The sequence below is a fragment of the Micropterus salmoides genome, unplaced genomic scaffold (assembly GCF_014851395.1).
Source record: "Micropterus salmoides isolate LMB-PRFRI ecotype aquatic unplaced genomic scaffold, ASM1485139v1 Ms_hic_scaffold_16, whole genome shotgun sequence".
Lineage (NCBI taxonomy): Eukaryota > Metazoa > Chordata > Actinopteri > Centrarchiformes > Centrarchidae > Micropterus > Micropterus salmoides.
In genome coordinates, this window is record NW_024040707.1 from 33,234,791 (window position 1) to 33,262,628 (window position 27,838).

General features: G+C 43.0%; 2 protein-coding genes across 3 annotated transcripts; both read left to right on the forward strand.

Annotated features, from left to right (window-relative positions):
• Nucleotides 1-877: 877 nt before the first annotated feature.
• ndufb11 (NADH:ubiquinone oxidoreductase subunit B11) lies at nucleotides 878-3,469 on the forward strand. The gene is made up of 3 exons (XM_038721647.1): nucleotides 878-1,097; nucleotides 2,082-2,212; nucleotides 3,256-3,469. The coding sequence occupies exons 1-3, from the start codon at nucleotides 924-926 to the stop codon at nucleotides 3,383-3,385; spliced, it is 435 nt and encodes a 144-aa protein (XP_038577575.1). The 5' UTR covers nucleotides 878-923; the 3' UTR covers nucleotides 3,386-3,469.
• A 950-nt stretch (nucleotides 3,470-4,419) lies between these two features.
• rtel1 (regulator of telomere elongation helicase 1) lies at nucleotides 4,420-27,645 on the forward strand. 2 transcript variants are annotated; one of them, XM_038721580.1, is made up of 33 exons: nucleotides 4,420-4,683; nucleotides 6,141-6,339; nucleotides 8,354-8,447; nucleotides 8,529-8,610; nucleotides 8,785-8,845; nucleotides 9,082-9,157; nucleotides 11,017-11,101; nucleotides 11,344-11,409; nucleotides 11,638-11,779; nucleotides 11,904-11,942; nucleotides 12,023-12,098; nucleotides 12,732-12,829; nucleotides 13,191-13,246; nucleotides 13,766-13,840; nucleotides 13,939-14,020; nucleotides 14,137-14,269; nucleotides 15,734-15,847; nucleotides 16,002-16,042; nucleotides 16,135-16,220; nucleotides 16,295-16,372; nucleotides 16,450-16,527; nucleotides 17,448-17,594; nucleotides 17,714-17,829; nucleotides 20,218-20,341; nucleotides 20,944-21,100; nucleotides 21,180-21,337; nucleotides 21,456-21,551; nucleotides 21,746-21,956; nucleotides 22,628-22,765; nucleotides 25,610-25,741; nucleotides 25,933-26,121; nucleotides 26,213-26,335; nucleotides 26,827-27,645. In XM_038721580.1, the coding sequence occupies exons 1-33, from the start codon at nucleotides 4,582-4,584 to the stop codon at nucleotides 26,895-26,897; spliced, it is 3,525 nt and encodes a 1,174-aa protein (XP_038577508.1). In that variant the 5' UTR covers nucleotides 4,420-4,581; the 3' UTR covers nucleotides 26,898-27,645. The 2 variants fall into 2 exon arrangements, with proteins under 2 accessions (XP_038577508.1, XP_038577509.1); XM_038721581.1 differs by having other exon boundaries at nucleotides 25,616-25,741.
• The last annotated feature ends 193 nt before the right edge of the window (nucleotides 27,646-27,838 follow it).

Below are 27,838 nucleotides of genomic sequence, written 5' to 3' on the forward strand. Positions count from 1 at the left end.
TTTGGTTGAACGAGTTGATTTTGATGATGCTATAGTAAAAGGCCCCTCTTAAGACAACAACCAGAGAAATAAGTTGAAATCCAGCCATTATTTGTTGTATCTTGCCGTGGATCACATTGTCAAGGCAACCTGAGGGTCGGGAAGATCAGGGTAGCCCCGACATTAAGAATCCTCCTCTGGGCACCGTGAACGTCCTCATCAGATTTTATGACAGTGAGCCAGTCTGTTAATGAGGCCCTGTGGAGTTTTTTTGTAAATAAACAAAAGTATTCAGTGTTTTTTCCCCCAGTATTGTTTACATCCATGTTTATGAGTCTTCTTCTTCTCTGTCTTTGTTGGCCTTTGCAGCCTCTCCTGGCGTGTTGCCATTACCTTAGTGTCACTGTGTATCGTGTCACCTACCAAGAGTGTCCTCGTGCATGAACGTGAGACGGGACAAACAGGAACCCACTCATAATAGAATAGCTTCACAGCTAAAAACACTGCAGCATGATAAAAGTTTAACCTGAAAGAACACGTGACTTCTCTGTGACCTGGATGTTTACCTGGAGATCTCAGGTAGGTAACTTAGGGGCTTCTTGTAAATCTCTTCTTAAGTCTCAGTTTGTTGTATTATTGCTGTTATTGTTATATTAATTATTACAGCACAAACAATTTCAAGGTGACCCTGTTATATAACATGAGCTTGATTATGAACAAATTATTATTGTTATTGTTTTTGTTGTTGTTATAATTATTATGTGGTAGTGCTGAGGCTCTGCAATGTCCCTGTGGGTGTAGCCGGATCCTCAGGGTGCAGTGCTGGCGACCGCCTCCAGGTGGCGGTAACGCGCCTTTTAACATCTGTGAATTGAAGAAGAAGAAGGGTTAAAAACCTTCAGTTTCCGGTTCCGGGGCAACAGTCTCCTTCACAAACAGGCGAAATGTTGACCCGACTGTCGCGTTTCGGGCTCGCTTTTCCCCGGTTACTCGCTAATCCACCGGCCCGGTTCGTCTCCCAGTCCAAGCCGAGCGGGGCCGCAGGGTCGGCCGCTGTTACAGAGCTGCACCCCGCTGCGGCACCGGCTGGACACGGTGAGGTCAGCCAGTATGTCAAGGTGAGTCCCCAGTACTGTGTGTATGTTTCTCTACACAGTATTGTATGTATGTATACTTTAAAGATTTTCCGATACCAGTGCCAAACCCAGTACCCTTAAAATAATACCAATTCCAACATAGTACTTCATTCGATACCTTGAGTAAAATGCCACCTTTTGTACCGTAGTAGTTTTTGTTGTTGCTATGGACGTCGAGCCGTGTGATCTCTTTTCTTTCCTTTTTATTGTTTGGGAGGTGTTTCTGTCTTTGAATGAGAGGAGGAGTAAACAGTTGAGTGACCACTGTGCGTTGTTGAAATATAAGTTCAGTTTTTGATCCGCTGTTGAAAGTAAACCACGGAGTATCATTTTATTAACTTTGGATCAATAAATCTTGAAGAACTGAATTGAAAGGTCTCTGTGAGTGCTAGTCAGAGTGGAATAAGTCACTAAACTACACTAAAGAGTCTGAAGAAGCAAACAGCCGATCAGACTACATCTGAGGTTCTCTCAGGAACCGGCCTGTTGGAGTCCGACAGTCTGTCGCTGCATGGAGCTCTGGACATGTGGATTAAACTGGTGTGTTCTGGGCTGCCAGTACTGGGCAGATCTACAGCTGAGTCGGGCGTTCCCGGGGTTTTATGACAGACTTTACTTTAGTCAGAGAAATGTTCCCGTCTCAGTAAACTGGTTTGAAAGATTCCTGTGTCAGTGTAAAACTGTCTGGGAGCAGACAGACCAGCTGTTGGATCTTCGGCCGTGTTTAGCCTAAAGTCTCTTTATCTTTGTTCAGGTTATTACGTCAGTCTTCTGACAACGTGTGTGTGGCTGTTATTACTGAACGTGACTAAAGACCTAACTACGTAATGGAATAATGTCTGATTCCTCCCAACAGAGACTGAAGTGATTCAGTTTGTTATTGCACCAGTCTGTATCAGTCAGTCATCAGTGAGTCCAGTTCTGTATCTGTTGTCTCTCTTGTTGTTCCCCTTTGTGTGCTGTCAGAATCCGGACTACCATGGCTTTTCCAGCGACCCCGTGGTGGATCAGTGGAACATGAGGGTGGGCTTCTTCTTCGGTATCTCGGTCGCTCTGGTTATCGGAGGAACGTTTATCCACTACCTGCCGGACCACGGGTGAGTCTCCATCTGAGCACAGGATAAGCTGACATAAGTCTGGTTCTGATGTAGACCCCCTGAGGAACCACCACACTCGAAGCCTGTGGGGCCACTTCAAGACAAACTTCTTTCCTCCTTATGATCAGTGATGGAGTCCGACAGGAACAGTTACTGCAGCTTTGGTTATTTCACATCCAAGACTCCATCTGAGTCTGATGTTTTCTTTGTGATTAATTATTGATTGTTTAGATAAGGAAAGGGGGAAGCCCAGTCACTCTGCCCTCTTGCAGAATGAACCGAGGCAATGCACATAGATCCCAACACAACAACAGCTAACAAGCATTAACCTGTTCTCTGCTATCCAGGGATCACATGACCGTTAAGGACATAAACATATATATTGTTTGTGTGTGTGTGAATCAACCACAAACATGTACATAATAGAATATACAGTAACATTCTTAACTGGCAAATACCTGAAAACATAACATACTATATTTATAATGAAACACTGATTTTCTCTAGTAACTTGGACCAGCAAATAATTAGTGTTTTAGCCTGATGTAATGGTGCAGCAGAGAGTTCCAGCTGAGTAACATTTCACCACGTGAACTGTTGGTGAATTCCAGCGATGAGCTACCAAGAATCTGATGACAGTTCAAATCAAGCCTGATCCAACCACGCCTACGCAATCCTGATGAAGAAGTTTTTCAGTGTTATATTCTTAATGGCACCTGAAGATGTGTTGCTTATTGAGTCATGAATATTTAATTATGGAGACACATACTACAAGTTTTAATGCATTCAAATCCGTTTCTGGTGGTCGTCAACAAAATAAACTCGTCTTAGTGGAAGAATGAAATGTTTATAATGTAAGTCTTCTTCTACACAGCATGATGTTCATTTATTGTCCCATTTAGAGGAAAATAGACCAGAAAGCAGGGGAGGCCAGATATGGTCATGTCTGGTTCCAAAGAAACAAACCAACGGGTAAAATCACGGTGACTACGTCTACTTCTTTTATCCATTCTGTGGTTATTATTGTTTTTTGTGTGTTCCAGCATGCGGAAGTGGGCCAGGAGGGAGGCGGAGCGTCTGATCCAGCAAAGAGAGAAGGAGGGACTTCCTCTCATAGGGGAGAACTACTACGACCCCACCAAGCTGGCTCCACCCTCAGCTGGAGAGGCGTAGTGTGCCACCGCCGCCCCCGCTGGATTCATGACTGCTGTGTTTCACTCTGAGAGAATAAATGTTCCTGTTGACCTGTGTAAATACTGAGCGTGTCTTTCTGAATCATGAATTAAAGGTAAACTCTTGCTGTTTGATACCTTTAAAAATAACTTACAGCAAGCATTCAGTGTCTCGATCCCACAGATTTAACTGTAACAAGTCCATTTTTTATCCTCCAAATCTCATATCACAGGATTCAAGGATGGTCTTTTAATAAGTTTTTCCTTTTTAGTGGTGATCTGAATTAAAATTAAAAAATAAGTAGTTTGATTGTTTCATATGACTGTGGTATGCCTCGGGTGTTTTGTCATCTCAGAGGCGAAAGGATGAGAGACATTTTATAAGCAAGATAAAAGTTCTTAAAATAACAAAATATAACATGAATAACTATAACTAAAGAACAAAGTGGTGTCATGTGACAAACAACAAAGGCATTATAGAAAAATAATTACATATTTTAACTGTTCTGACTGGCTTTTTCATTCTTTAAACCAAATAAAAAAATGTATGTAATGTGTAATTTGTATCTTAAAAAGTGGTAATTGTGGTTTATTTTCTTTCTTTCCATTTGCACTTGTGAATATAAAACTTCCCATACAAAATATATCCAGGTCGCCAGTCCATCGCAGGGCCGCACATAAACAGACAACCACTCGCATCCTCGCTGAAGGACATTTCTGGTACATCCAGGGTTCGAACCTACGACCTTCATAGTGTGAAACAATAGTGCTAACCACTGAACCACTGCACTGCCTTCTAAGTGATAATTTTTTATACAATCAATATCATTCTTGTCACAAGACGTATGTCTCTTTTCTGCGAAATAATAGTTCAACCAGTTAACGTCTTAAGAGATATTCCAAATCTAACCAAAACTAATTCGGTAAAACACAATCATAAAATAAATGACAAATGGTTTTTGTGATCATTATTCCGAGGGTTCCTGAATGCAGCATAGGAGTGTCACAGTGCGCATGAGCAGTGGCAAGTTTAGGCTGAAAAGCTGGCGCCAAGTAGAGGCACATTCAGAGAGTTCGTGCGTGACTGCTGTTTCTTCACACTGCGGCTAAAGCAGCCACTGCTAACTGCTAACAACACGTCCCACCTGCGACAGGTAACCCGGAAACCTACTCTGACGTCAGGGAAGGGGCCACGTCATGCCGTCACTGAGTTTAAACGGAGTCACGGTGGAGTTCCCGTTTCCTCCGTACGACTGTCAGAAGGCCTACATGAGCAGGGTGCTGGAGTGTCTGCAGCAGGTGAGGCGGTGTGTGTGTGTGTGTGTGTGTGTGTGTGTCTCACCTGGACAGTCCTGCTGGTGTTCTGTGTGTTCGGTTTACTTGTACTTTACTTGTTTCCATGTTATGCAGAAGTACTTCCCCACAGAGGTGTTGCTGCACTATAGGTGTGTGACAGCTTCAGGTACCAGCACAGGTGTCATTTACACCGGGGACATGTCCCCATCACTTTTTGAAAAACGGCCTGGAGACGTGCAGCACCAGTCGGTCAGTGACTTTAACAGCTTGTTTTTGGCTGTTCTCTCCCTGAACGTGACACAAAGAGGAGGGGAGACTAAATCTGACTTAGATTCTGTTATAGGGTTAGAATTTACTTTTCGTGTCCACCATAAATTGGTGCATAACATTTCAACAGGATGCAGGAAATTAAGTGTTTAATGCTCAACATGTTCTGGAGGAGGAGCCTCAGACTCATGTATCTCAGCTATGAATATTTCATCAAAATACTGTTAAAATATCGTCTCGTGAGCCAAGTGTCTCGTCACCCCTCTAATCTGAGCCCTGAGGTCTCCAACACTTTAACACTGGTTACTACTTACTCCGCTCCTTCCTGTCCAGTGAAAACCCCGTATCTCCAGGTGATAACCTGCAGGATGAAGAGTTCCTTTTTGGGCTGAGAAAATCCTCCTCCTCCACAGATCAGCTGGAAAATGCATGGTCACAAAGCTGAAAACAGGCTTTTCTGTGAAGGTTCTCCAGGTCAGAGTTATTCCAGAAAGCTTATAATCAAGGACAGCTGAAGACCCTGGAAGACAACACGTCCAGCTGCCCTTGATTTGAACCCTCCTTGGATCACAACAGGCTGTTCTTCTGACTGTTAGAGAGACGTGGTTCTCTCTAGGGCTGAAACTAACGATTATTTTCATTGTAGATTAATCTGTGGATTTATTTTCTGCATTAATCGATTTTATATGGTGTTTTTTGTTTCCCAAATATGGCGTCCTCAAATGTCTTGTTTTGTCCGCAAGAGATTCAGTTCACCGTCACAGAAACCAGAAAATATTAACATCCAAGAAGCTGGAATCAGAAGTTTCTTTAGAAAATATCAAAATAATCAGTGATTTAATTTAATAGTTGACAGCTAATTGATTAATCAGCAGCTGTAGTTCTCACAGCAAGGCAACGCTACAAACACATGATGATCTTATAGACCATGATGCATTGCTGCAGATTAAACTACATGTTCAGAGTACATGTTGCTGGTAATACTGCAGTAAGTTTCTGAATGCAGGTCTTGTAGCTGAGTATTTCAGTAAAGGATCTGAGTACTTCTTCCGCCTCTTAATGTTGCTGCTTCCTCCAGTCACCATTTAAAGTGTTCATCCCATAATAACCTTCAGAGAGTCATGGATGCATGCTAAGACTAACAGATGTTGCAGAATTTGTACTAACGGAGATGCCTGGTGTCTGTGTTTCAGAAGATGAATGGGGTTCTGGAGAGTCCCACCGGTACAGGTAAGACCCTGTGCCTGCTGTGTGCAACCCTGGCCTGGAGGGACCACTTCAAGGACACCATCTCCGCCCGCAAGATTGCCGAGAGGCTGCACGGGGACGAGATGTTCCAGAACACGCCGCTGTCATCGTGGGGGACGGCGGCTACAGACGGAGACACGCCGAGTACGTTCCCATCACGCCGCCTCACACTCCAGTTTATACAGTAACAACTGACACCCCACAGTTATGAATGTGGTTAGATAATAAACAATATCAAACATGACGTTCTCTAACCGAGGCTGAACCTTATTGTGCCAAACAGTGAAATAAAATAAAATAAATATGATAAGGAAACAACTGGGGCTGGGCGAGACGGTCAAAAATGCTCTCAAGATAAAACATTTCATATCAGTCTATTGATAATTATCAGGATAAATGTCAAATCATTATTTCTTTCAAGATTAAAGGCTGATTTTTGCTGTTTTTCTTTAGACACAACAGATAAAATTTATAAAAGCACAATCACAATCGTCGGTCGATTCTCAGCATTGGTTCCATCTTTTGTATCTTTCAAATGATTTTGAACATTTTATTAAACTTACACATTTTACTACAATCTTTAGTTCATTATTACACTATTCCATCATTTAAGTAACTTTAACACGTGTTGTTCAGATCTGTCCTTAGCCTCTTTCTTTCAAACCTATAACATCCCCTGAAAGCATCCCTGCTCTCCTTCCTTGGATTTCAGTCTGGACGACTTCTGTGTTTTGCTCTAAACAATATTTGTAGAGTTTTAAAGTCTACTAGTTTTGGAAACTCTGAGCTCACAGGTCACCTGACAGCCTCAGTGTACAGTGTTAGCAACTTTAGATGACAGGATACAGGAAGCTGGTACAAATACTACCTGAATAAAGTGTTAATATTATTAAAATTATGTTGTTATTTAATTAAAATGTGAATTTATTTCACAGTATCCAAACTTAAAATTTTAATTAGTTAGTTTCTAAGTTGAATCTAATACTTCATAGATCATTTCCCCGCTCCTGTGTATTGATCAATATTTAATGTCACAAGGTTAACCCTCATTTCTCTCAGCTGTTTAGAAAAAGTAGTTTCTGACTCCTGATGTTGAGATAAGACCGTTTGTGGGCTCAGTAAGCAGAGAGACATTACATGTGTTTGTCTCTCACATAGAGAAGAAAGTCTCTGTTAATAAACACTGTGAACCAGGCATATTCAAGTCTTATGTCAGATAAAAATAATATTCACCGGAAAAGAGTTTTAAAAGAACCAAACCACATCAATCTTCTAACCAGCGCCGTGGGTTAACTCATGGATACCCAGTAGGGCCAACCGATAACTCAGCCAAAATGAGCTAACTGCAGATAAATCTTTCTCGGTGTTTATACCAGCCGAGAAATGACAATAAAAAAAGAAACGCAGAGACGGATCCTTTAGTCATGTTGTTGTTGTCCACCAGAGGTCGCTCTGCAGCTTGGAACGCCAGAAATCCACCACAGAACACAGTAATAAGCTGTAGTTTAGTTCAGATGCTATTTATCACAAGTTTCTTTTTAATCTGCATGATGTCTTGTTCTGGTGGTGAGGTCTTATAACCACACAGAACTAATGCTGGGGATGAACTTTGCTTATTATTTGACTGAACAATTAATCTAAATTCTATCAAAATTGCAAAATGAACCACACCATAATTTATTTTAATGTTTTTGAGTGAAAATGAGATTAATGATCACCCCCCCATCACAAATTATATTAGATATTTCTTCAAAATTTTTCAGCCTTCGTTTATATTATGTGTTTCTGAAAAGAAGAAAAAAGAAAGAATATCAGTCGATATGTCAGAATATCAGATTAAAAAATTTTCAAATGACAAAATCAGTCTGGTTTAATGCGCAGGCATAATTAAACAAGAGTCCCAACATTTTGTCATTCAGACTTTATAACATAAGAAGCAGAATTCTCTAATAAATGATCAAATTGATCAGATGAGTCACTGTGAGACATGAAGAAGCCTTTAATGGTAAAAGACGCTGCTCCCTCTGTAAATGTTCTGCGTGAGGAATGTTTATAAAACAGATCGACAGCAGTGTCACACCAGTAACTGGTCTGTAGAGTAAAAAAGCACTAATGCTCTGATTTCATGTAGTTAATGTGTGCTGTTGTTGTCCTGCAGCCTACTACACTGATGTTCCCAAGATCATCTACGCATCCAGGACGCACTCTCAGCTCGCACAGGTCATCAATGAGTTAAAGAACACCTCATACAGGTAAACTCTGACTGTTGATGTGTTCCTGATAACACCGTCCTTGGCTTCAGACTGTTAAAATCATGTGACCCTGCTGTCCAGGCCAAAGGTGTGTGTGCTGGGATCCAGAGAGCAGCTGTGTATCAACCAGGAGGTGATGCGTCAGGAGAGCAGCACCGTCAAGGTTAGCAGACTGTAACACGAGTTGGCTGGTGCTGTAAGGTTACATGTATGTGAGCACCAGCAGTGAGCAGGTGGAGGTGTCTCAGGTTTGTTTGGCCTGATGCTCGTCTTTAAAGAAGCAGCTGGTCGGACGCTGAGTGTTCTGGCTGATACTGAACCAGTTTCCTGTTTTCAGGTCCATATGTGCAGAGGAAAGGTTTCCACCAGGTCATGTGTCTACTACAATAACGTTGAAGGTAATGGTTTAACTGCACAGTCACTATAACAGGATCCAGGTAGCAGAGTGAGATCTGGAGACGCCCACATGCAGAGTTTCAGCACCACAGAGAGGTTCCTGGATTGCTAATGGAGTGTGAATGTGTGTGAATGGTGAATGCGATGCAGTTTAACAGCGCTTTGAGCGGCTGCAAAGACTAGAAAGGCACTATACAAATACAGAGCATTTACATTTTACGTCTGTGTTCGTCCTCAGAGAAGAGCACTGACAGAGACCTGGTGAATTCTGTCCTCGACGTGGAGGACTTGGTCAAACTGGGCAACAAACAGAGGTGAGGTTAGATCTTCGTCTCCGGCTGGGTTCATTATTGATTAATCATCATTTTCTCAATCGGTTGTTTGGACGATAAGCTTGACTTCATTAAGTAGTTTGTTTCATCCAACATAATTGCTTAATTGATTATGAAAATAGTTGCCAGTTGATTTTCTGGGGACCGATTAATTGACTACTTGTTTTAGCTATGGCCATCGTAAAAATCGATACAGCAATATATTGCAATACTTTTTTCCACAATACTGTATCGATTTTTCCAGCCCACCATATCTATACATTAAAATACAAACAAACTGTGCTTTGACTCTTAGCTCAATGCTAACATTTAAAGGGAATCTCCATTAAGATGTTAACAGACAGTAGCATCGCGATAATGTTATCTTAACATAAACTATACATTTTGCTTCACATGCTTAACATCCTGAACAACGTTCTTAAAGTACATGTGTTTCCTAAACGCGCGAAATAAAAGAGCTGCTAACTTTAATGGCTTGGTCTGCTAATACCACACTGACTAACTACAGCAACCCCAAAGGGTCAAAACTCCCAGAGGCCTAAATACAGCTACCAATGGAGACATTGCATGCCAAGAAGAAATAAGTAAAATGTATTTAAAGCACTTTCACAGAGCGAGTCACACCTTGCTTTACAATAACACAGGCCGTAACAATAAAAACTGTAAAATAGCCGTGTAATAAAACATAAGCAGCAAACATCATAAAACCTCAAAAGTAACCAGTCAAAACTGAGGCGATCCATGATTGTACACATTAAATAGCTCACAGGGAGAGAAAAGCCTAAGGAAGGGCAGCACCACACAGTTATCGATATAATGTGATGTACATATTAGACTTGGAGCTGAAAATACAACTTGCGATTTCAGCAAGTTATGTAGAGCATTGCAATATATCGTGATACGTATTGTATTGTGAGGTTCTTGCCAATACCCAGCCCTAGTTTCGGCTCCCAGATCTGCTGTAAAGAATTTCAGATAAATCAGAACTCCGTTAGAAAGCTACGGTATATTGGCAGTAATTGGAGGTGTGTTGTACTCAGTACATACAGTATCTCTCGTTAATAACCAAGTTAAGGGTGTTTGGACGTGACAGTAAAGCCCCCCTGAGGGGCAGGAAGCTGCACGTGGTCACAGTGATACTGGAAACTGAAGCTTACAGTCTGAAACCAGAGTGAGTAACTGGGAACAAACTGCTGTCCGTCTGAAGGACAAACCTTTTTTAAATTAAACCGGTCTTTATTTCTGCAAGTACAGATGTTTAAAGCAGCATAGCAGTCTATGGAATTAGCTGTCTGTGAAATGCCGTTAGTGGCACTATTGCAACCAGCTACCCCCCATAACCCCATAAACTACCTGGGGAAAACACCTGTAGCCATCCAGCAAATCCCAAGCTGCCAGCCACAGCATCCAAGCAGCATCTGGACACATTAGCAACCACCCTAATACTGTAGGGATGCCCTGGGAACCTGGAGTCATTTGTAAGTTCATCCCTGTCTCAAGATGAACTTATCAACAAACACACAGGAAATGGATCTCCTGTTCACCGCTGGTACGTTTCAATAGCACGCTCATCACACTGCATGTAGCCTAATTAGTCTTCTTCCTTCCCCCTCTACCAGCCTCACCTCCCAGGTAGGTAGTCCACGTCAGTAGCAAGAGGGAGGAGCACAACATGACTGACATTGACTGAATATTATTTATTTTATTTAGAGTTAACCTTTGTTCCCAGGTTTTCTCTGCGTCTGTGAAAACTGTATTAAGTGCTGCAGCTTCTTTAGTAAAGACACGTTTCCCTTCAGGAATTTGAAGATTTAAATTCAAAGCTGAACATTTCTCTCCAGGGTCTGTCCCTACTACCTCTCCCGATCCTTGAAACAACAAGCAGATATCGTCTTTATGCCATACAACTACCTGCTGGATCCAAAGGTGAGCGTACTGCTGAGAGCTTATTAAATGAGTCTGAATGGTGTGCTGCCCACTGCTGCTAAGAGTCCTGCTACGTCATGTCTGGATTTACGTTTCTCTGCTCCTGCTGGAGGAATCGATTTTACCAGATTAACAGCAGTGTCCTCCTGGGTGACAAACCTGATGGTGTTCCAAACTAGATCTTCAGCATTTACTTCATTACTTATCCAAACATGTGCTGCTTCTCTGCCTTTGCTCCACAGAGCCGCAGGGCGCACAGCATCGAGCTGAAAGGAGCCGTGGTCATCTTTGATGAAGCTCACAACGTGGTAAGACTCTGTCCTGGTCACATTTACTCTCTCTCTGTTAATGTCATAATAATAAACACCAACGTGACATTCTGCCAGTTTAACGCACAGCAGCTGGAGTGGAGGTAGAAACCATGCAGATCAGATGGTGCTGTGTTTAGTTTTCTCTTGAGCTTGTTTGGGGCTGGAGGTTCAGGATCATGTAGACAGGCAGAAGGTCCCACCAGGTGACGTTCGTGTTGTCTGCAGGAGAAGACATGTGAGGAGTCGACATCCTTCGACCTGACTCCCTACGATCTGGCCTCAGCCATCACTGCTGTGGACCGGCTGCTGGTGGAGAAGACCAAAGAGGCTGCACATGGAGAGTCACTCACTGAAGACTTCAACTCAGGTCAGCTTCTTTGTCTCAACCACATTGTGGGATTTATGGCGTTTAACTGCCAGAACATATTTGAATGAATCTGTCCTTTACAGTTTATGTACCTAAATACTAGCTGGTGATATTTCTGTTTCAGCTTTTAAAATGGATGTAGAGACCATCGCTAAAATTAAACGTAAGTATCCTTAAAGACATAAAGAAGGTAAATATGTCCAGTTTGTTATTGTCTCGAACGGTTGTTGTTTGGTTCGACAGGAATCCTGCTGGATCTGGAAGCTGCCATCGACTCCTACGAGCTTCCAAGTGACAGAGGCGTCACCAAACCTGGCATGTAGGTGGAAGTGCGGTAGGAGATTATGTGTGTCTGTGGATTCTGTTCTCTTTGGGTTAGACCACCATGGCATCTGATACGGATTTCCAAACCCTTTCCACGCCGTCAAACCTCACTGTTTGTGGTTGCCAACAGACTCTTGTACAACTGTAGGGTTGAACAATAAACAGAAAGTCAATGATTAGGACGTAAAAGAAGACATAATATGAAGCAGGAGGCTCTGTTTCACCGTCTTGACTTTAAAATAAGATTTAAATATTTTCATTGTGTAAGGTGACATTGTTTTACATACTTGTGTAAGAGACTGATGGGTGAAGTCCAGGGCAGACTCCCGTACTGCTCCAGACCCAAGCTGTAGATAACTCCTCTCACTGGAAGAATCAGAACCGGCTTTAATGCCAAGTAGGTTTTCACATACAAGGGACGTGCTCTGGTTTCTTTAGTGCGTAACAATAAACACGGTAAGAGAAAATAAAACTGATTTAAAAAACACATATAAGTACTAAAGAAGTCATAGTATAGAGAGAAATAGAAAACGTGACAATAAAAATAAAACGTATATTAATGATTACAGTAGGGACTGCATATCTTCCTTTTGACTTGAATAGTTGTTTGTCTGTCTGTCTGTCTCAGGTTCATCTACGAGCTGTTGGAGAGAGCCCAGCTGACCTACAGCACCAAGACAGCGGTCTACGAAGCTGTGGAGCAGATCAGTGGATACTTGGCAGGACGTCAGTATGGATTGATTTCTTCATGTCTTTGCTCAAGAAACATGGCTCTTTATTTAGGATCTGTTACATTTCTCGTCTTAGCCAGACCTTTCACTGCCTATACAGAACAAAATTATAAATGCAACACTTCAAATATTTTTCACAAATCTGTCAAAATCTGTGTTAGTGAGCACTTCTCCTTTGCTAGCTCACAGGTGTGGCATATCAAGAGGCTGATCAGACAGCATGAGTAATGCACAGGTCTGCCTTAGGCTGGCCACAATAAAAGGCAACTCCAAAATATCTATCTCTCTCTCTCATTTAGACCCTGTTACAAAACAGAATCATGTGTGGTTGTAAATAATAATAAGTTTCTCCTCAGAACCAGGAATATTCCTGAACATCAACGGACTGCAGAAGCTGGCTGATATCATACAGGTATGCTACATGCTGACGTTACTGCAACACCTTGAACGACCAGCTTGACCTCATGTCTGGAGTCAGGGCATGGTTAGCCTAGCTTAGCATAAAAGACAGCTCTGTCCCGAGTTATAAAAACACCAACCAGCAGCTGTTAAGCTCACTGACTGACATGCTGAGTCTGTTTAATCTGCACACAGATGGAAAAACAACAGCTTGTGGTTTCAGGGAAAGTTTTATGTGCTGGAAGTGTTTCTTGGTGAACAACAGCTGCGTGCAGAGACTGTGCAGCGTCCAGAGGTCATCGTAACGAGGCTGTCAGGTTCGCTGTTTATTAAAAGTCCCTCCAGCATGTAGCTCCCACTGAAACCACAAACTGTTTTACCAGATTTACTTGATATCCATTTTCTCATCTTAAATAAGCATATTTCCCAAACTGTCAGTAGTAGCTCACCAGGTTTGCAGCTGCACATCACATCTGCCACACATCACTGATGGTTTTCAGTTTACTGCAGCAGGTGTGTCCTCCTCTTGCAGCTGGTGTTCTGTGGGGAGCCGTCAGACGAAAAGGAGCGACACAAGCTGATGGAGTCCAATACGACTCATTTTAAGGTGCGTGTTCGTTTAAAGGCACGAGCGGCCGTGTTGAAATGATTGTGTGTCACCACAGTGCAAACAGTGACAGTGTCACATCTGTGTGTTGGGCTCAGGTTCACATCCACCGAGACAATAGCTTTCACAAGAAAAAACAGAGCGCTGACGTGTGGGCTGCGTCTTCATCAAAGAAACAAGGTGACGCCACATTGCTGGCTGCAGTGCTCACTGTTGGATGTTTGTCATTAGTGTCTCTCCCTGAGTCTGAGTAAACCTGCTGAAATGTTTCATCTGTGTTTCTCTGCACCTCGGAGGCAACATCCTGAGTTACTGGTGCTTCTCGCCGGGCTTCAGCATGCAGGAGCTGGTGAATCAGGAGGTCCGCTGCATCATTCTGACCAGTGGGACCCTCTCTCCCCTGACCTCCTTCACCTCTGAGATGAGGATGTAAGTTACCTGTTGCGTTTGTCTTCCTGGTTCAGCTCAAAGTCTGACTGGGAGGTTTGCCTCAGATACTCTAAACTACGCCAGCTACTTCAGTCACTCGCTGCCAATCTCTTCAAGCGTTAATTATGTGGCTCTGAATTCATGCACAGGTGGGAGGTTCATTCAGATGAGGCAGATGCAAAGCAAGTTGTTGGGATTTTGGTGGAAATTGGGTCTTTGACCTGAGCCACCTCTGAACTCCATCTGTTTCTGCTGCGACATCGATCAGCTGCCTCTTGATCAACAAGATCAAACTAAATACTTTAAATAATCCTTAATCCATATAAACCGATTTAAAGAAACACTGTCCATCCATGAGCTGTGTTTAAATTCAATGTGGTGAAAACAGGAAGGTCTGTAACTCGGTCTGATTGAGTGACTGACAGGATCTGTCTCCACAGCTGCTTTATTCTGTGAGAAGAGTTTCTCTCATTCACTTCATCAAATCCCTGCAGACTTGTCATGCTTCACTGTGTTCAGAGCGATGATACCAGTGATGTGATTGGTTGAGAGCATATTTATTAATCACGCCCTCTGATCTGTATTCACCTTCAACCAGCTGAGTGTCTTTTCTGCGCTGGGCGTTTTTTACTATACGGTACTTTACAGTTACTATCCTGGAACCGGGCTTCGTCCTCTTGGACTAAACGGTAGTACTGGCCGAGATGTTTCCTCGCCAGAAAAGCTAGTGCTCCCTGCTGGGCGTTTTCAGAAGAGCAGCTGGCATTTCCAGCTGGCAAAAAATGATTTGGAGGACACAGGGCCCTTAGTTTTGAATGTTGATTAATGTACATTGTCCCTTCTCAAATAAACAATAAAATAAAACAGTGTGGGCCAGAATCAGTCAATGAGTAACAAAGAGATTAAAATGGATTTAAGTTAGTGTGAAGTTACTCTTTGATCTGTACTTGACATTAGCCAATCAGAAAGTGTCGTATTTAGCTGTGATGATGATGTTGGTCTGCACATCATCTGAAAGTGGCGAGGGACAGCGGCAGCTAGAAAGGCAAAGCAGCCGTCTGTATTGATCTCTGAGCAGGTAAGGGCTCATAGAAACTTGATGTCTGACCACATCAACGATAGTCTGTGTTTAGGACTCCAGCTGCGTCCTCCTCTGCCCCCCCCCCCCCACCTTTAACATGACGCAACTCTTCAGCCCTGAACAAGGCGTCTCGATGAGGACACCAGGAACCCTGCTTTCACTTGTTCTGTCTGTTGTTGTTTACGGTGTACATTTGTGGGGAAATGATGTGTGAGGAGGAAAATGTTGTTGAATGTGAAAAAGAATTTCCCTCTGGGGACAAAGTCAAAGTCTTGAACATTAACAATCTCCACCGTCATTTTCCTCACAGCCGAAGAGCTGTACTACCCAAGAAATGTATGTATGTGTACCACATGTAAAACTAAACCTTCATGTTGGTGCAGAAAGTTCCCCGTGAGTCTGGAGAACAGCCATGTGATTGAGCGGGACCAGATCTTTGTAAGCATCATTGAACGAGGCCCAGACGGAGTGGCGTTAAGTTCAGCGTTTGATAGAAGGTTAGTGTTTTCTTCCACAGAAGAGCTTATACGCTTTTATCAACACAGTCATATGCTTTGTGTTTGTTTTATTTTCTGCAAAAGTGAAATAGTTTTACTCTACAGATGGTTTACCCTCCTGTTGTGAAACTGATAAGCTTTCCCTCTGTGCCAGGTTTGTTCCTGAAAACATGGCGTCTTTAGGAAACACTGTTGGTAAGCTGCTTTCCTTCTGATTGATTGATTGACTTTACCTGCAGTCTGATTTGTTTCATCGCCACGTGAATGCCGCTGCGTTCTCTCCTCAGCCAACCTGAGCCGTGTGGTTCCTCACGGTCTCTTGGTGTTTTTTCCCTCCTTCCCCGTGATGGAAAAAACCCTGGAGTTCTGGAGAGTAAGTAGAGCCTCGGAAGAATAGAACTTATTCTTATTGTGATTTATTTATCTGTGTGTGTGGGGTCTCATCAGGCTAACGGACACGCAGACCGCATCGAGAACGTGAAGCCCATGTTTGTTGAGCCTAAAGGAAAGGGCACCTTTAACGAGGTGAGTCTGGTTTTATTAAACCATGACAGTGGAACATGTTTCCAGGTTCCTGATCTCATCTCTCTGTCGGTCCTCAGGTTATTGACGGATATTACAGCAAAGTCAATGATCCAGCGTCCAAAGGGGGAAGCTTCTTTGCTGTGTGTCGAGGGAAGGTGAGGGAAAAGTCCTCAAACGTTTCAGAACATACAGTTTTACTCACAACTCCAATGCCGATAAAAATATCGCCATGAAATGTACTGTGGATATTTGTGATATGCAGAGCAGATATCATTCTGTCTTTCTTCTGGTGTCACCAGCAGACTAAACAATACAGGACAGAGATGAAAATGGGGACACATTATCAAAAGACATGATGCATAAAGACAGTAAACAATAAAATCAAAACTGGGACATTGGCCAGATGAAAGTAGGAGGACGTGAGAAGGATCATTTATAATCCGGAATGCTTCTTTATATTTAATTCACATTTCTTACAAAAGGAAACTTCCAAATGTCCTTTTGCTGCAGGCAATATAAAACTGCTGCTCCTTGTCCTGATTGGCTGACTTAATTTTTTACTGCAGCACATGCCATTAGATACACTCAGCTCATTCTTACTACACTTTGTCCTGCATTTTCAATTCGCAGGACAAACTAAAGGAGCACAGATACGTCATAATTCACTAAACACAAAATTCAATTCAAATTAGCTTTATTGGCATGAATGTGTAACAACAATATTGCCAAAGCAGTGACGACAAACATAAAATATTACCAAATGCTAAACACATAAAAGAAAGTTAATATAACGAAATTATCCAAAACATGAACCATATTTTCTCTGTAACAGTAACATTAAAATCATTTGAGCATAAATGAACAGGACTTTAGATATTTAGTTTGATTATTCAAAGTTTAGAACATGATTTAATAAACTCTGTCCAACACTCCTCTCATCCTGAGATTCGTTCTGTCTTTGTCTCTGAACCAGCACGATTTCATCCGCTGGAATCTCTCAGCTGGTTAACAGAAGACGTGTGAATGTGAACACGTCTTCCCGTGTCTCAAACAGCGTCTTGTCTTTGTGTTTCAGGCCAGCGAGGGTCTGGACTTCGCAGACACCTTCGGTCGGGGCGTCATCATCACCGGCCTTCCTTTCCCTCCAAAGATGGACCCTCGGATCATCCTGAAGATGCAGTTCCTGGACGAGATGAGGAAGAAGAAAGTTCCTGGGATGACGGTGGGGCCGTGGGGGGGGGGGCTCACTTAGTCTCTGTTGTTTTAGTGGCTCAGTCACATCACGGTTGTGTTATCTGTGTGTGTGTGTGTGTGTGTGTGTGTGTGTGTGTGTGCGCGCAGTACCTGTCTGGGCAGGAGTGGTACAGGCAGCAGGCGTTCAGAGCGGTGAACCAGGCCATCGGCAGAGTCATTCGCCACAAGGAGGACTACGGCGCCATCTTCCTGTGCGATCAGAGGTCAGACAGCCGTCATATCGCAACTTATTCTGAGACAGTTTAACAACGAGAAACCTTCCACGGTGAGGATCTGGACTCCTGGGGCCTCATGTATAAAAGACTGCACAGCTTTTATGCTGAGAGATGGCTACACACAATTTGAAAAGTACCTTCGCACAGAAATCCACATGTATAAAACCAGGCGTACACCAGGTCCTGTGCACCTTTCCTTTACAAATCCCAATCAACGTGAAACTGAACGCACATGCACGAGCCTTGGCTCCTCCCATAAATTAGTATGCAAATGACCAGAAACAGCCTGCGTCACCTCCTACGGTACAAACAACAGCGGCCAATCCTGCTGCAAAAGAGAAACTTCACCAAGTGCAAGATCAAGGCGCTGATCACTGAAGTGGAGGAAAGAAGAAATATTTCATTTGATGGTTTGAACTCTCTGATCAGCAACAAACGCAAGACGACGGAGTGGCGTCTGTGTTACAATAATAGTCAATGCAGCCAGCTCAGAGAATAAAGAAAACATGGGCTGACGTGTCCAAAAAGACGGGAAAAGAGTTTTTCTAATACAGAAATCTAGGTGTTTGTGATGTGGAAGTTAGAAAGCACAGACTGTTTAATGCAGCTTGTTCACAAACAAAAGAAGAGCGTTTTATAGACTTATATTATTCTAAACAAAGACTCTAGGTAGAAAGGGCAACACTATATAGGCTACTGTTGATCCCATCAAACACACACCTGTCGGCTCCCGCTACCAACAGCCAACTGCCGGAAACAGTGGGTATAGCCTACTTGTACTGTATTTGTACCGGGATGGCACGGTTACGCCAGGTCAGTCTGTCAAATGCTGGACCCAGTTCAGCACACAGATCCAACAGCATGACTCTTGGGATTCTAAATCGAAGTATTAGCCAGTCATCATCATGGGCCAGGAAATCTTAACGGACACTCTCTAATCCTTGCACTCGCGTTTTCCTCTGCGGTGCCAGAGCGCAGCCATGCAGCATTACGTACGAGTGTCACGCAGTATTTATATGTTTACAGCTGTCATACAGAGTAGGCTTCAGACCTCGCCAAAGTGAGGGCTTCAGTCAGTGGTCTCCCCCACTCTGGGAGATCATTAGAAGATTTAGGTTAGACAGGTGAACACATTTTTAATGTCGCTTTTTTGGTTTGGTTGCATCATGAGGAGTGATGATGAGGATGGAAAGCAGCGATTCTGGGAGAGCTGTCCTTGGCTTTATTTCCAGACATTTCTAATCTACACAGTTCATATGTGCAGGTGGTGAAGATGTGCCGGGTGAGTCGAGGTGAGAAGGCAGATCTGTCTGTGCGTCACCGCGGCGTCTCAGTGCGCTCTGTGCGCCTGACAGCACAGTCTGTTCACTGCAGACGAAAAATAAACTGAAAACTAAAAGGTGATATATGCACAGAGGATATTATTAAAAACTACTGAGCTGTCTTCTGCAATTATTTATTGCTATTTGATGTTACCTAGGATTTTTAGATGATGATGATAATTCCATCCGTTAGCCGAGTCTGAAAAGGACTCGGTAGCTAGTTTCACGTCTAATATCAGGGAAAGGCATCCTGCCACCTGACATCCTGGCTTTAGGCTGGGAGGTTCACAACTGACCGTGAGTGTCCGTGGCTACGCTCAGGCCCTCCGCTCTGCGCTTCAGGCAGGCTGATGAAATATTTAGCAAACATTGATTTAAGATTTGGCTTATTTTATTTCTATTACAATTAAAAGTGCAGTATGGAATAGTTATGGCTCATTGTCCAAATAACACTGCTGGTTTGAATGTTTATATGATAAAGTGATAACGTGATATGAAGTGAAATTAAATATGTGAGAGCCATTATTATGTATTCCTCTCTCATTCAATTTTATTTTGATATTAAACCACATGATCAAACTTTTATTGTGTATTCACGGACATAATTAGGTTTTTGATTGACTACTTCATTGACATCTGCACAGTAACTGCAGTGAAGATGCTTTTGGAGTTCACTGACAGAGCCAGACAAAAGTTTGCGCCTCGGCCCGCACATTCCCATGTCACCTTCATTTTTATATATCCCACGTGTGCGTGAAAACCAGCGTACCTAACCTTTTTGTGCGTAGGCAGTGTTTATACATGAGGCCCCTGGTGTTGAGCCACTGTTAATGAAATCTGTAGACAGGTTTTAGATGCCGCTGTTAAAGGGGCCCTGCAGCGAGAGACATCTTTATCTTTAGTCTCAAGAGTGGAAGGACCTTTATTTCCTATAGTGCAACTAGATAGCTTTCATTCAGCCCCCCTGCCTCCTAGATGCCTACTTGTATCTATTTTGTAATGCAGGCTTTCTGTTCACGTCGCACCACAGACTAACGTGTGACCTCCCCCACAGGTTTAAAGGCTCTGATGTCCGGGCTCAGCTTCCATCGTGGGTCAGGCCTTATGTGCGTCTGTACGACGGCTTCGGGAACATGGTCCGTGACGCCTCTCAGTTCTTCAGGGTTGCACAGAAACTGGTTGGTACCTCACACGGGTCACAAACATGCTCAGCCGACCCACGGTCCTGGTCCTGGGTCAGCTGGCCAGAAACACAGTGAACTGTAACAAAGCGGTGTTTGGTACAGAAAGCAAAAGAAATATCCATCTTTAAATATATATTTGGAAAAAGTCAACAGCAGCATCTCCTCCCAGCAGTCCTCTTTTTGTCCAAATGCCCCCATCAGCTATCTCATCTCTCTATAGATAAATAAGTGTTCTGTTGGACCGACTCAGTGCCAGTTACAGGACGAGTGTCAGGTCTTTACATGCAGCAACAAGTCAGTCAGGTCTGAGTTCAACTGTGGCCAGCACACAGACAAAACAGAACAAATGTCCCGTCAATGACTCTCACGCATCTCCAACGGGAACCATAATTGCACATATTTTGTGCGGTTCTCCCTAAAATGCAGAGAGACTCACGAAAATGATGTAAACTGTGACTCTAGTTTGGATAATACACGTCTGTGGTGTCACGTCTGCACCTGAAAGCAGGGACAAACACCTCCGGCAGTCGGACCTGAAGCTGATTCCAGTTGTATTTGTCAGCATGACAGTTTGTGGTTGTGTTTTTCTGTGCCAGAGGCCTGTGGTGGAGAAGAAGGCTGCAGCAGAGAGCTGTGGGACGGTGTGGTCATCTGACACTCAGTCCTCTCGCTTCACCTCCTCCCACAGCTCCCACACACAGAAGGCCAAGGCGCTGGACGCTCACCTGCCTAGCCTGAAGAGGAGGAGGCTCAGTGAGTACGGAGATGAGGGGAGTGTTTAAACAGTTCAGAGGGAACGAGAGTTCTTTTGTTTATTTGTCTTTGTGATCAGATGAACACTCTGGAGCCAGTGGGATGGCCAGGATCTGTATTGAGTATGAGAGCGAGGTGCAGGAGAGTCAGAGGAGGCCGGCCAGCCTGCTGGATGCTCTGGAGCGAGGCGACCATGGCAGTGCAGAGGACGCCAACGCTGTTGTGGGAGAGGAGAAGGTAGCTTTTTCTCTGTCAGACGCTTTGGTCGGTCTTACTAGCCTAACTTGCAAAAAATAAGACGTGTGTGTGTGAACACAAAAGCCAATACTCAATAGTACATTTCTTTCTTCTGAAGGCAAACCATTTGTCCACACTGTCTCTCCAACATGACAAGAGGATGGCTGATGAGTTGCGGGGAGGCAAACGTAAAATCAAATTGGTCCATGAACAGGTAGATGTTACATGTATGTTAGATGCTTTCCACTGCTAGAAGTCAGCAGAGTCTGGATCTGTCCAGTGCTTCTGGACACCTAATACACAGTCCTGTACTTTAAGCCTGAACCACACCGTCAGTAGGACGTTGTGTTGTGTTGTTCTTTTCAGTGTACGTTGCAGATGTGAGCCGTGTATGTTTCTCTGTTGCAGAGAGCGAGCGTGTCGGATGATGTGTCCGAGGAAGGCTCCGCCAGCAGGGCTAAGAAGTTCCTGGCGGAGATGAAGAAGTCTCTGAGCCAGGTGAACTTTGACCGCATCATACAGGCTCTGCAGACCTACAAGAAGACAGACAACCTGGACATCCTGCTGACAGAGACGGCTGTCTTAACCGAAGACGCTAACACTCACAGTCTACTCCGGGGTAGGTCTCCTGTACCTTCACACTGGTTTTGAGACTCCAAGTGTTTCTGATATTTTGTCTGTTCAAATCAACGGAGGAGCAGAAATATGTGAAGCAGCCGACAGAGTTTAGTACAACAACAGCCTCAGCCTGACCGTAGAGTCCAGTCATCTGCCTGTCACAAAGGTGGCTTTTAGCCATGCTAAATGTTCTCACTGAGCGTCATGGAGACCCATGAGCAGGGCCGGATCACTGACCCCCCAGGGCCCTACAATCCCAGCATGTCCATTAGTTCCACATAATTTGATTAATTGCAGATCACAGGATCCATATCATGGCTGATGCAGGCACTATATAGATATCAGATATATGTAATGCCTGGTTCAGTTGCCATCCTTTGTGTTAAAACACTGGCAGCTCTCAGCTCTGAGCCAGAAAACTACCTCTGGTCCAATGCCTGAACACAATGTGTGCACAGAAGATGACGCCGGCTCTGCTGGCATCACAAGAAATTATCAGTTAGACTTTCTAACAGACTTACAGCGAGGCTTCTTTACTGTCTGTTTCAGATGATTAATAAACTGATTTTGTTTCCAAAGAGATACAAATAACCAGGATCTGATATTCTTAACGTCAGTAACCGTGGTGTGTCTTTGCACGTTGTCACCAGTGGATCTCTAACTGTGTCACAGGTATCTACCAGTTCGTTCGGCCGCATCACAAGAAGAGGTTTGATGAGAGATGCCAGCAGCTGACGGGGCAGAGCTGCGGGTACAAAGTGGACCACTCGCTGTCCAAGGACGAGAAGAAGGCGTTGGTGTTACAGAGCGGTACGGCGCCGCACTCTTCCTCACGTGTGGTCTCTGTGTCTAACAAACACAGAATATGTTTTAATGATCCGTCCACTCTTCTTAGACGTCACATGTTAATAGTCAAGTCTATAAACCTTTCTCTGCCACGTCCAGCTGACGTCATCAGATCCCTTTAATTTTTATATATAATTTAAAATGATAAGCTTTTAAAAGATACATTTTCTGCAGTAATTGATTATGTGTGTATCTGTATACAGTAACAACATGATGTTCAGAGATCATTAGTGTGAGAGCTGTAGCTATTAGGGTTTCACAGCTTTTAGGAGACTTAATCAGTGTGTCACATGACCACCTGGAGTATGGAGAGAGGGATTTGGTAGACCAGATTTTTTTGTAAACTGCTGCCAGTCGTGTAGGTTCATCTCCATAAGCACAAAAAAGGCATCAAAATGTAGCCACATGCCTTTTCTCCCTCAAAATGCCAAAATCTTCCTCAGTGGAGGTTTAGTTTTTTAGATCTGAATCTTAATTGATAGGTAACTCAGTCGTGGTCTCAATGACTCCAATAGAAATTTCAGACTGACTTCTCTTGTCTCATCCAACTCTTCAACTTGCAAAATCTTCTTCCCTGTTTGGAGTGTGGACACCTGCTATATATTTTCAAGCTCTAACTACAAATACCCAAATTACGGCTAAAAAGCTGTTTAAGGTAATTGCACTTTAACCATCAACAATACTTCTAATTGTTGCACAAAAAGGAGGTTGACTCAACAGCGTAGTGGTACGGTCCTCAAAGAATCACTTCTGGTGCCAGGTATTGGTTCAATTCCCGCCTCGGGTGACTGTGTTAATAGATTATACTTGGAACTTTGCACAGCTGTTTGTTGGAGCTCAATGATGCTAACAAAATGTGGAGTCCTTACTGAGTTGCAGTGGTTACTTGAAAAAATTTATGTTGTCAGTCTTTCTAAATGCAGTCAATCTTTACATGAAATTAAGTCTTTCACAGCATAATTCTTTGGCTGTTAATTTATTTTTTTCTTCAACAGTGGAGTAGACGTCACAGAAAATGTATTTCCATGCAAAACATGCCTTCTGTTGGTGCTTTGGCGGCATTTTATGTCAAAATAAGACACTCGATTGACAGAGAAACTTCTCCTCACACTGTATCTGAATATCTGGTGGTAAAGGTCAGCTCTCACCCACATTTTCTTAAGGAAATGCCCATTCTAGTTTAAACATGTGACTCACCAACTGAAGTAGGATGGGTTTCAGGTTTCAGTAAAGGCAGCTATAAACGTAAAGGAGTCTGAAAGAAGATATAACACATTCCTGCTCTTATAAGAATTTCCCCTCAGAGATCAATAAAGTATTTCTGATTACAAATATCCACAAGCAGTAAAACACACAGAGGGAGTTTCCTGCCTCACTTGCTCTGGTGGTTTTGGTGGCTAATGTTAGCTCCCTTTGTTTAGATGTTTTGCTCTGTGACTGACATCTCTGGGCATTTCCGAAAATAGACCCTCGCCACTTCCACACGGAGTGAACTCTGGTCAGCCTCACAGCCAAATCGAGCTCCCTATCCTGCGTAGGGTTTAAATACAGCGGCCAACTTTAGGACAAAGTACACTCCTCCCCAGCGTAAATAGGATCTGACGTTTCTCACTGCTGCGTGGATCAAATAAACAGCAGTTGTATTAAGATCCAGGATTGATGCTGAGGAAAAGTGTTTTTTTATTTATTTTTTTACAGTAACGAAACTGAAAGCAGTTGTGATTCATTTTGTGTGGGGTTTTTTGTTTTTAATGAACCAAATTATTTTGATTAGATTTCGAATATTTCTTATGACTTTATATATTTACAAAAAATAAATATTCTTTATGAAAAGATTATTATTCATCGTAAAAGGAAAGCCTATTTGAACCTCTTTATCTTATTTAAAAAATATTCCCCCTACATTCCACTACAGCATTTCAAAATAAATCAAACATTATATTGAAGCATTATCTAGTCTGAGAATTTAAAACGGTTAAAATGTATAAAGACTTAACTATTTTTCTTTAATGCCTCTGTTGCTTGTTACCTGATCCCCCTGTGTATCTAGTTGTGTCATTTTCTGTCGTTTAATGTAGGCTATTTTCAATTGAGCTAATACGAAGTCGCACGGAACTAACATTTGAAAGAAAGGTCCCCCGTCGTGCAGCAAGCCGGCATCAGTGCTCACTCGGCATTGGAGTGTTTAACAACCCAATAATAAAGCTCAATAAAAGACCTGTAAACACAAATATTACCACAAACAGAAATTCTTCTATCAAAATAAGGATAATATTGAAATATATCTCCCAGACCTGGAATCTGCGTGCATTATAAATAAAGCTGTGGACTTTCCTGGTCGGTAGTTTTGGGGCAGACCTGATGAGGAGGATTCACCCTGTTCAGAGGCTGGCCCTAGTATTTATTTCCACAGAACAGATGTACCATGGGAAACGGTGGAGGCTGTATCAGGTCTCAGCTGTAGAGGTGTGACAATACACTTGGCTCACGAAAACAAGACTATATTTGAACACCTTAAGAAATCTTCAGTGACGAAATATCTGACTGGAAAAATAGTTTACTGTTTCCACCAGGTTCCCTGAGTGCTGCCACACAAACGATTTAAAAGTGGCAGGGGCATCTTCTGTGCTAATTTCACCCTCACACTCCATCATGCTGATATCGTGAGACAGCTTTTCACCTTGACTAGAAATATCTAAATATAATCACACCCCTCAGCTGTGCTCTGAGAGTCCTGTTTGTGTTAGATGAACTGAGCGTACAGGAGGAGAGGAACGTCTCGAACCGCTCTGTGTTGTTTTCTGAAAGCTACAGACAGACAGTCAGCTGTGGGTCTCACCTCTACCAGCACCACGTCTACCTGCAGTCAGCTGAACACACAGCAGCTCAACAAAGGAGGACACCATCTGAACCAGCAGGGATTGAGAGAGCCTCTGACTGGTGGGACAACACATCCTTTTACCTTTGTGTTCACTAACTATGAAGCACTCGGTGCAGGTTTAATCATATCACTGTATGTAGTAAATTGACTGCTGGTTAGTATGTCACAGCATTAACTCGTCTACACACATTTATATCACATCAGTAACGTTATTTAGACAAAATGTTGAATGAATTAATCGTCTCCTCAGGCTCTGCTCCAAAGAGCGAGGTCCACGCCGCCTTCCTGTCTGACGTGAAGAAAGCTCTCGGAGCAGAACAAACCGCTCGGCTGTTTCAGGCCATTCACAGCTACAAGAAGACTGACAACTACGAGAGCCTGGTGACCACGGTGGTGAGCTTGTTCACAGAGAGAGACGAGGACTTCAGCCTTCTAGTCCGTACGTTCAGATCACTTTTCTTGTGTGCTTTCTTGTAAACAGAGATTCTTGACAGTGGTTCACTCGGTCTGTCTTCTTCTGTTCTGTCAAGGATTCGGGATGGTCATCCGCCCTCACCATAAGAAGCAGTACAAAGAGATGCTGGATGCTCTGATAGGCCAGTCGGTCTCTGCTGCTGGTGTTGCTGCTCTGAGTGAAGACCAGCAAAGACCAGGTGGAGCTCGACCCTAACCCCACTAACCCTTATTCTGTTTGTGTTGTTCCTCTGGTGTTAGAGAAGACAGCATTAGGAATGATCCTCATGGAGACTTCCATGAAATTATCCAAACAGCAACAATCAGTCTCTCTCAGTCTGACTTCCTGTCTGTGGCTCTGAGCCCATTGGTTCCTCCTGAAGACATAAATCTTGAAACAGATTTATAGTTTCATGTTTTAAAGGGTTAGTAATTTACTCAAACAGCTGCTCGCTGTATCTGCAGACTTTAAAAGGTTCAGTGTGTAACTTATTGAAACCACCTTTTAAATCATTCTGATAGTGGTGGGTTTTGTTTGTAGAGAAATGAGAAACACACTGTGTAGATTATGTTGCTGTGTTTCTCCACAGACCCAACAATTGTGTTATCATCCACAGAACATATGAATATTAAATATACCCAGGAGTGTGTTCCCCACGAGATCAACATCTTCTGTATGTCTTGTTTTCAGCTTCATCGTCTCCTCCTGCAAAGACACAAAGCAAGATTTCCTGTTTCTTCTCAAGCAGCCAAAGAAAGTAGAGCTCTGTGGATGGATGTCAGTAGTGTTCCTGCTGACATCCAGCGTGAACCCTCCCAGCTCTGAACACTGAAGCTGGACTGGCTCACGATGAATGAATGAACCAGACTGAGTGTTGGGACTCACTGTATTTCAAACTAACCTGACGTCTGTAACTCCAACACAACACCAGCGCCTCAACAAGCAGATCACTACTTTTGATTGTGCACAAGGACTCTGCACTTAAAGGAAGTGTACAGCCTGGTCTGTTGTGTAATGTCATGAAAAGTGAAAATGTAATGTGAAGAATTAAATTGTTTATATTTTCTTTCTTTAATTAAATTCATAAAACATCTCCGCCTCAGATCCAAGCCTCAGGTGTCATCTGTAACAGCAGAGCTGCATCCTCACCTCTCTGCACCTGAGAGACTGCTCTTTGTGCAGCTTCAAACCAGCTGACATCATGTTTTCTGTTGCCTTTCACTGTCAGGTTTGATCAGTGGAGGAAAAAACAACAACATGGAGTGTGTGGGCTGGATTAACCCACCATGTTGGGGCAGTGCTTGGCTGCCTTGACCACCCGGGACAGTGTTGATTTAGATAGCACAGTGTTATACCATAAGGATATTTCACAGGTGTAGGATAGGCTCTGCTAAGAGCCCCTTTTTAGAGATCTTATCTTTGTTTTTGTCTGCTAAAATAAATGAAAACAAACATTTGTGCAATTTTTTGAAAATTAAATTTGTGGTTTTCTAAAACAGCCAGTACAAACTCAGTGTGTTTAGTGTTTTTTTTGTAATTCTTTACTGAATCTTGAATTGATCTCGCTTTAGCCAAATCAGTAACAAGCAACAAAGGCATTAAATTTTTATTTATTTTTTTTAAATCTTTACACATTTGAACTGTTTTAATTGCTTGAAATGTACTTGGTTTCCCTCTTGGACGTCTGCATTTGTAAATGTAA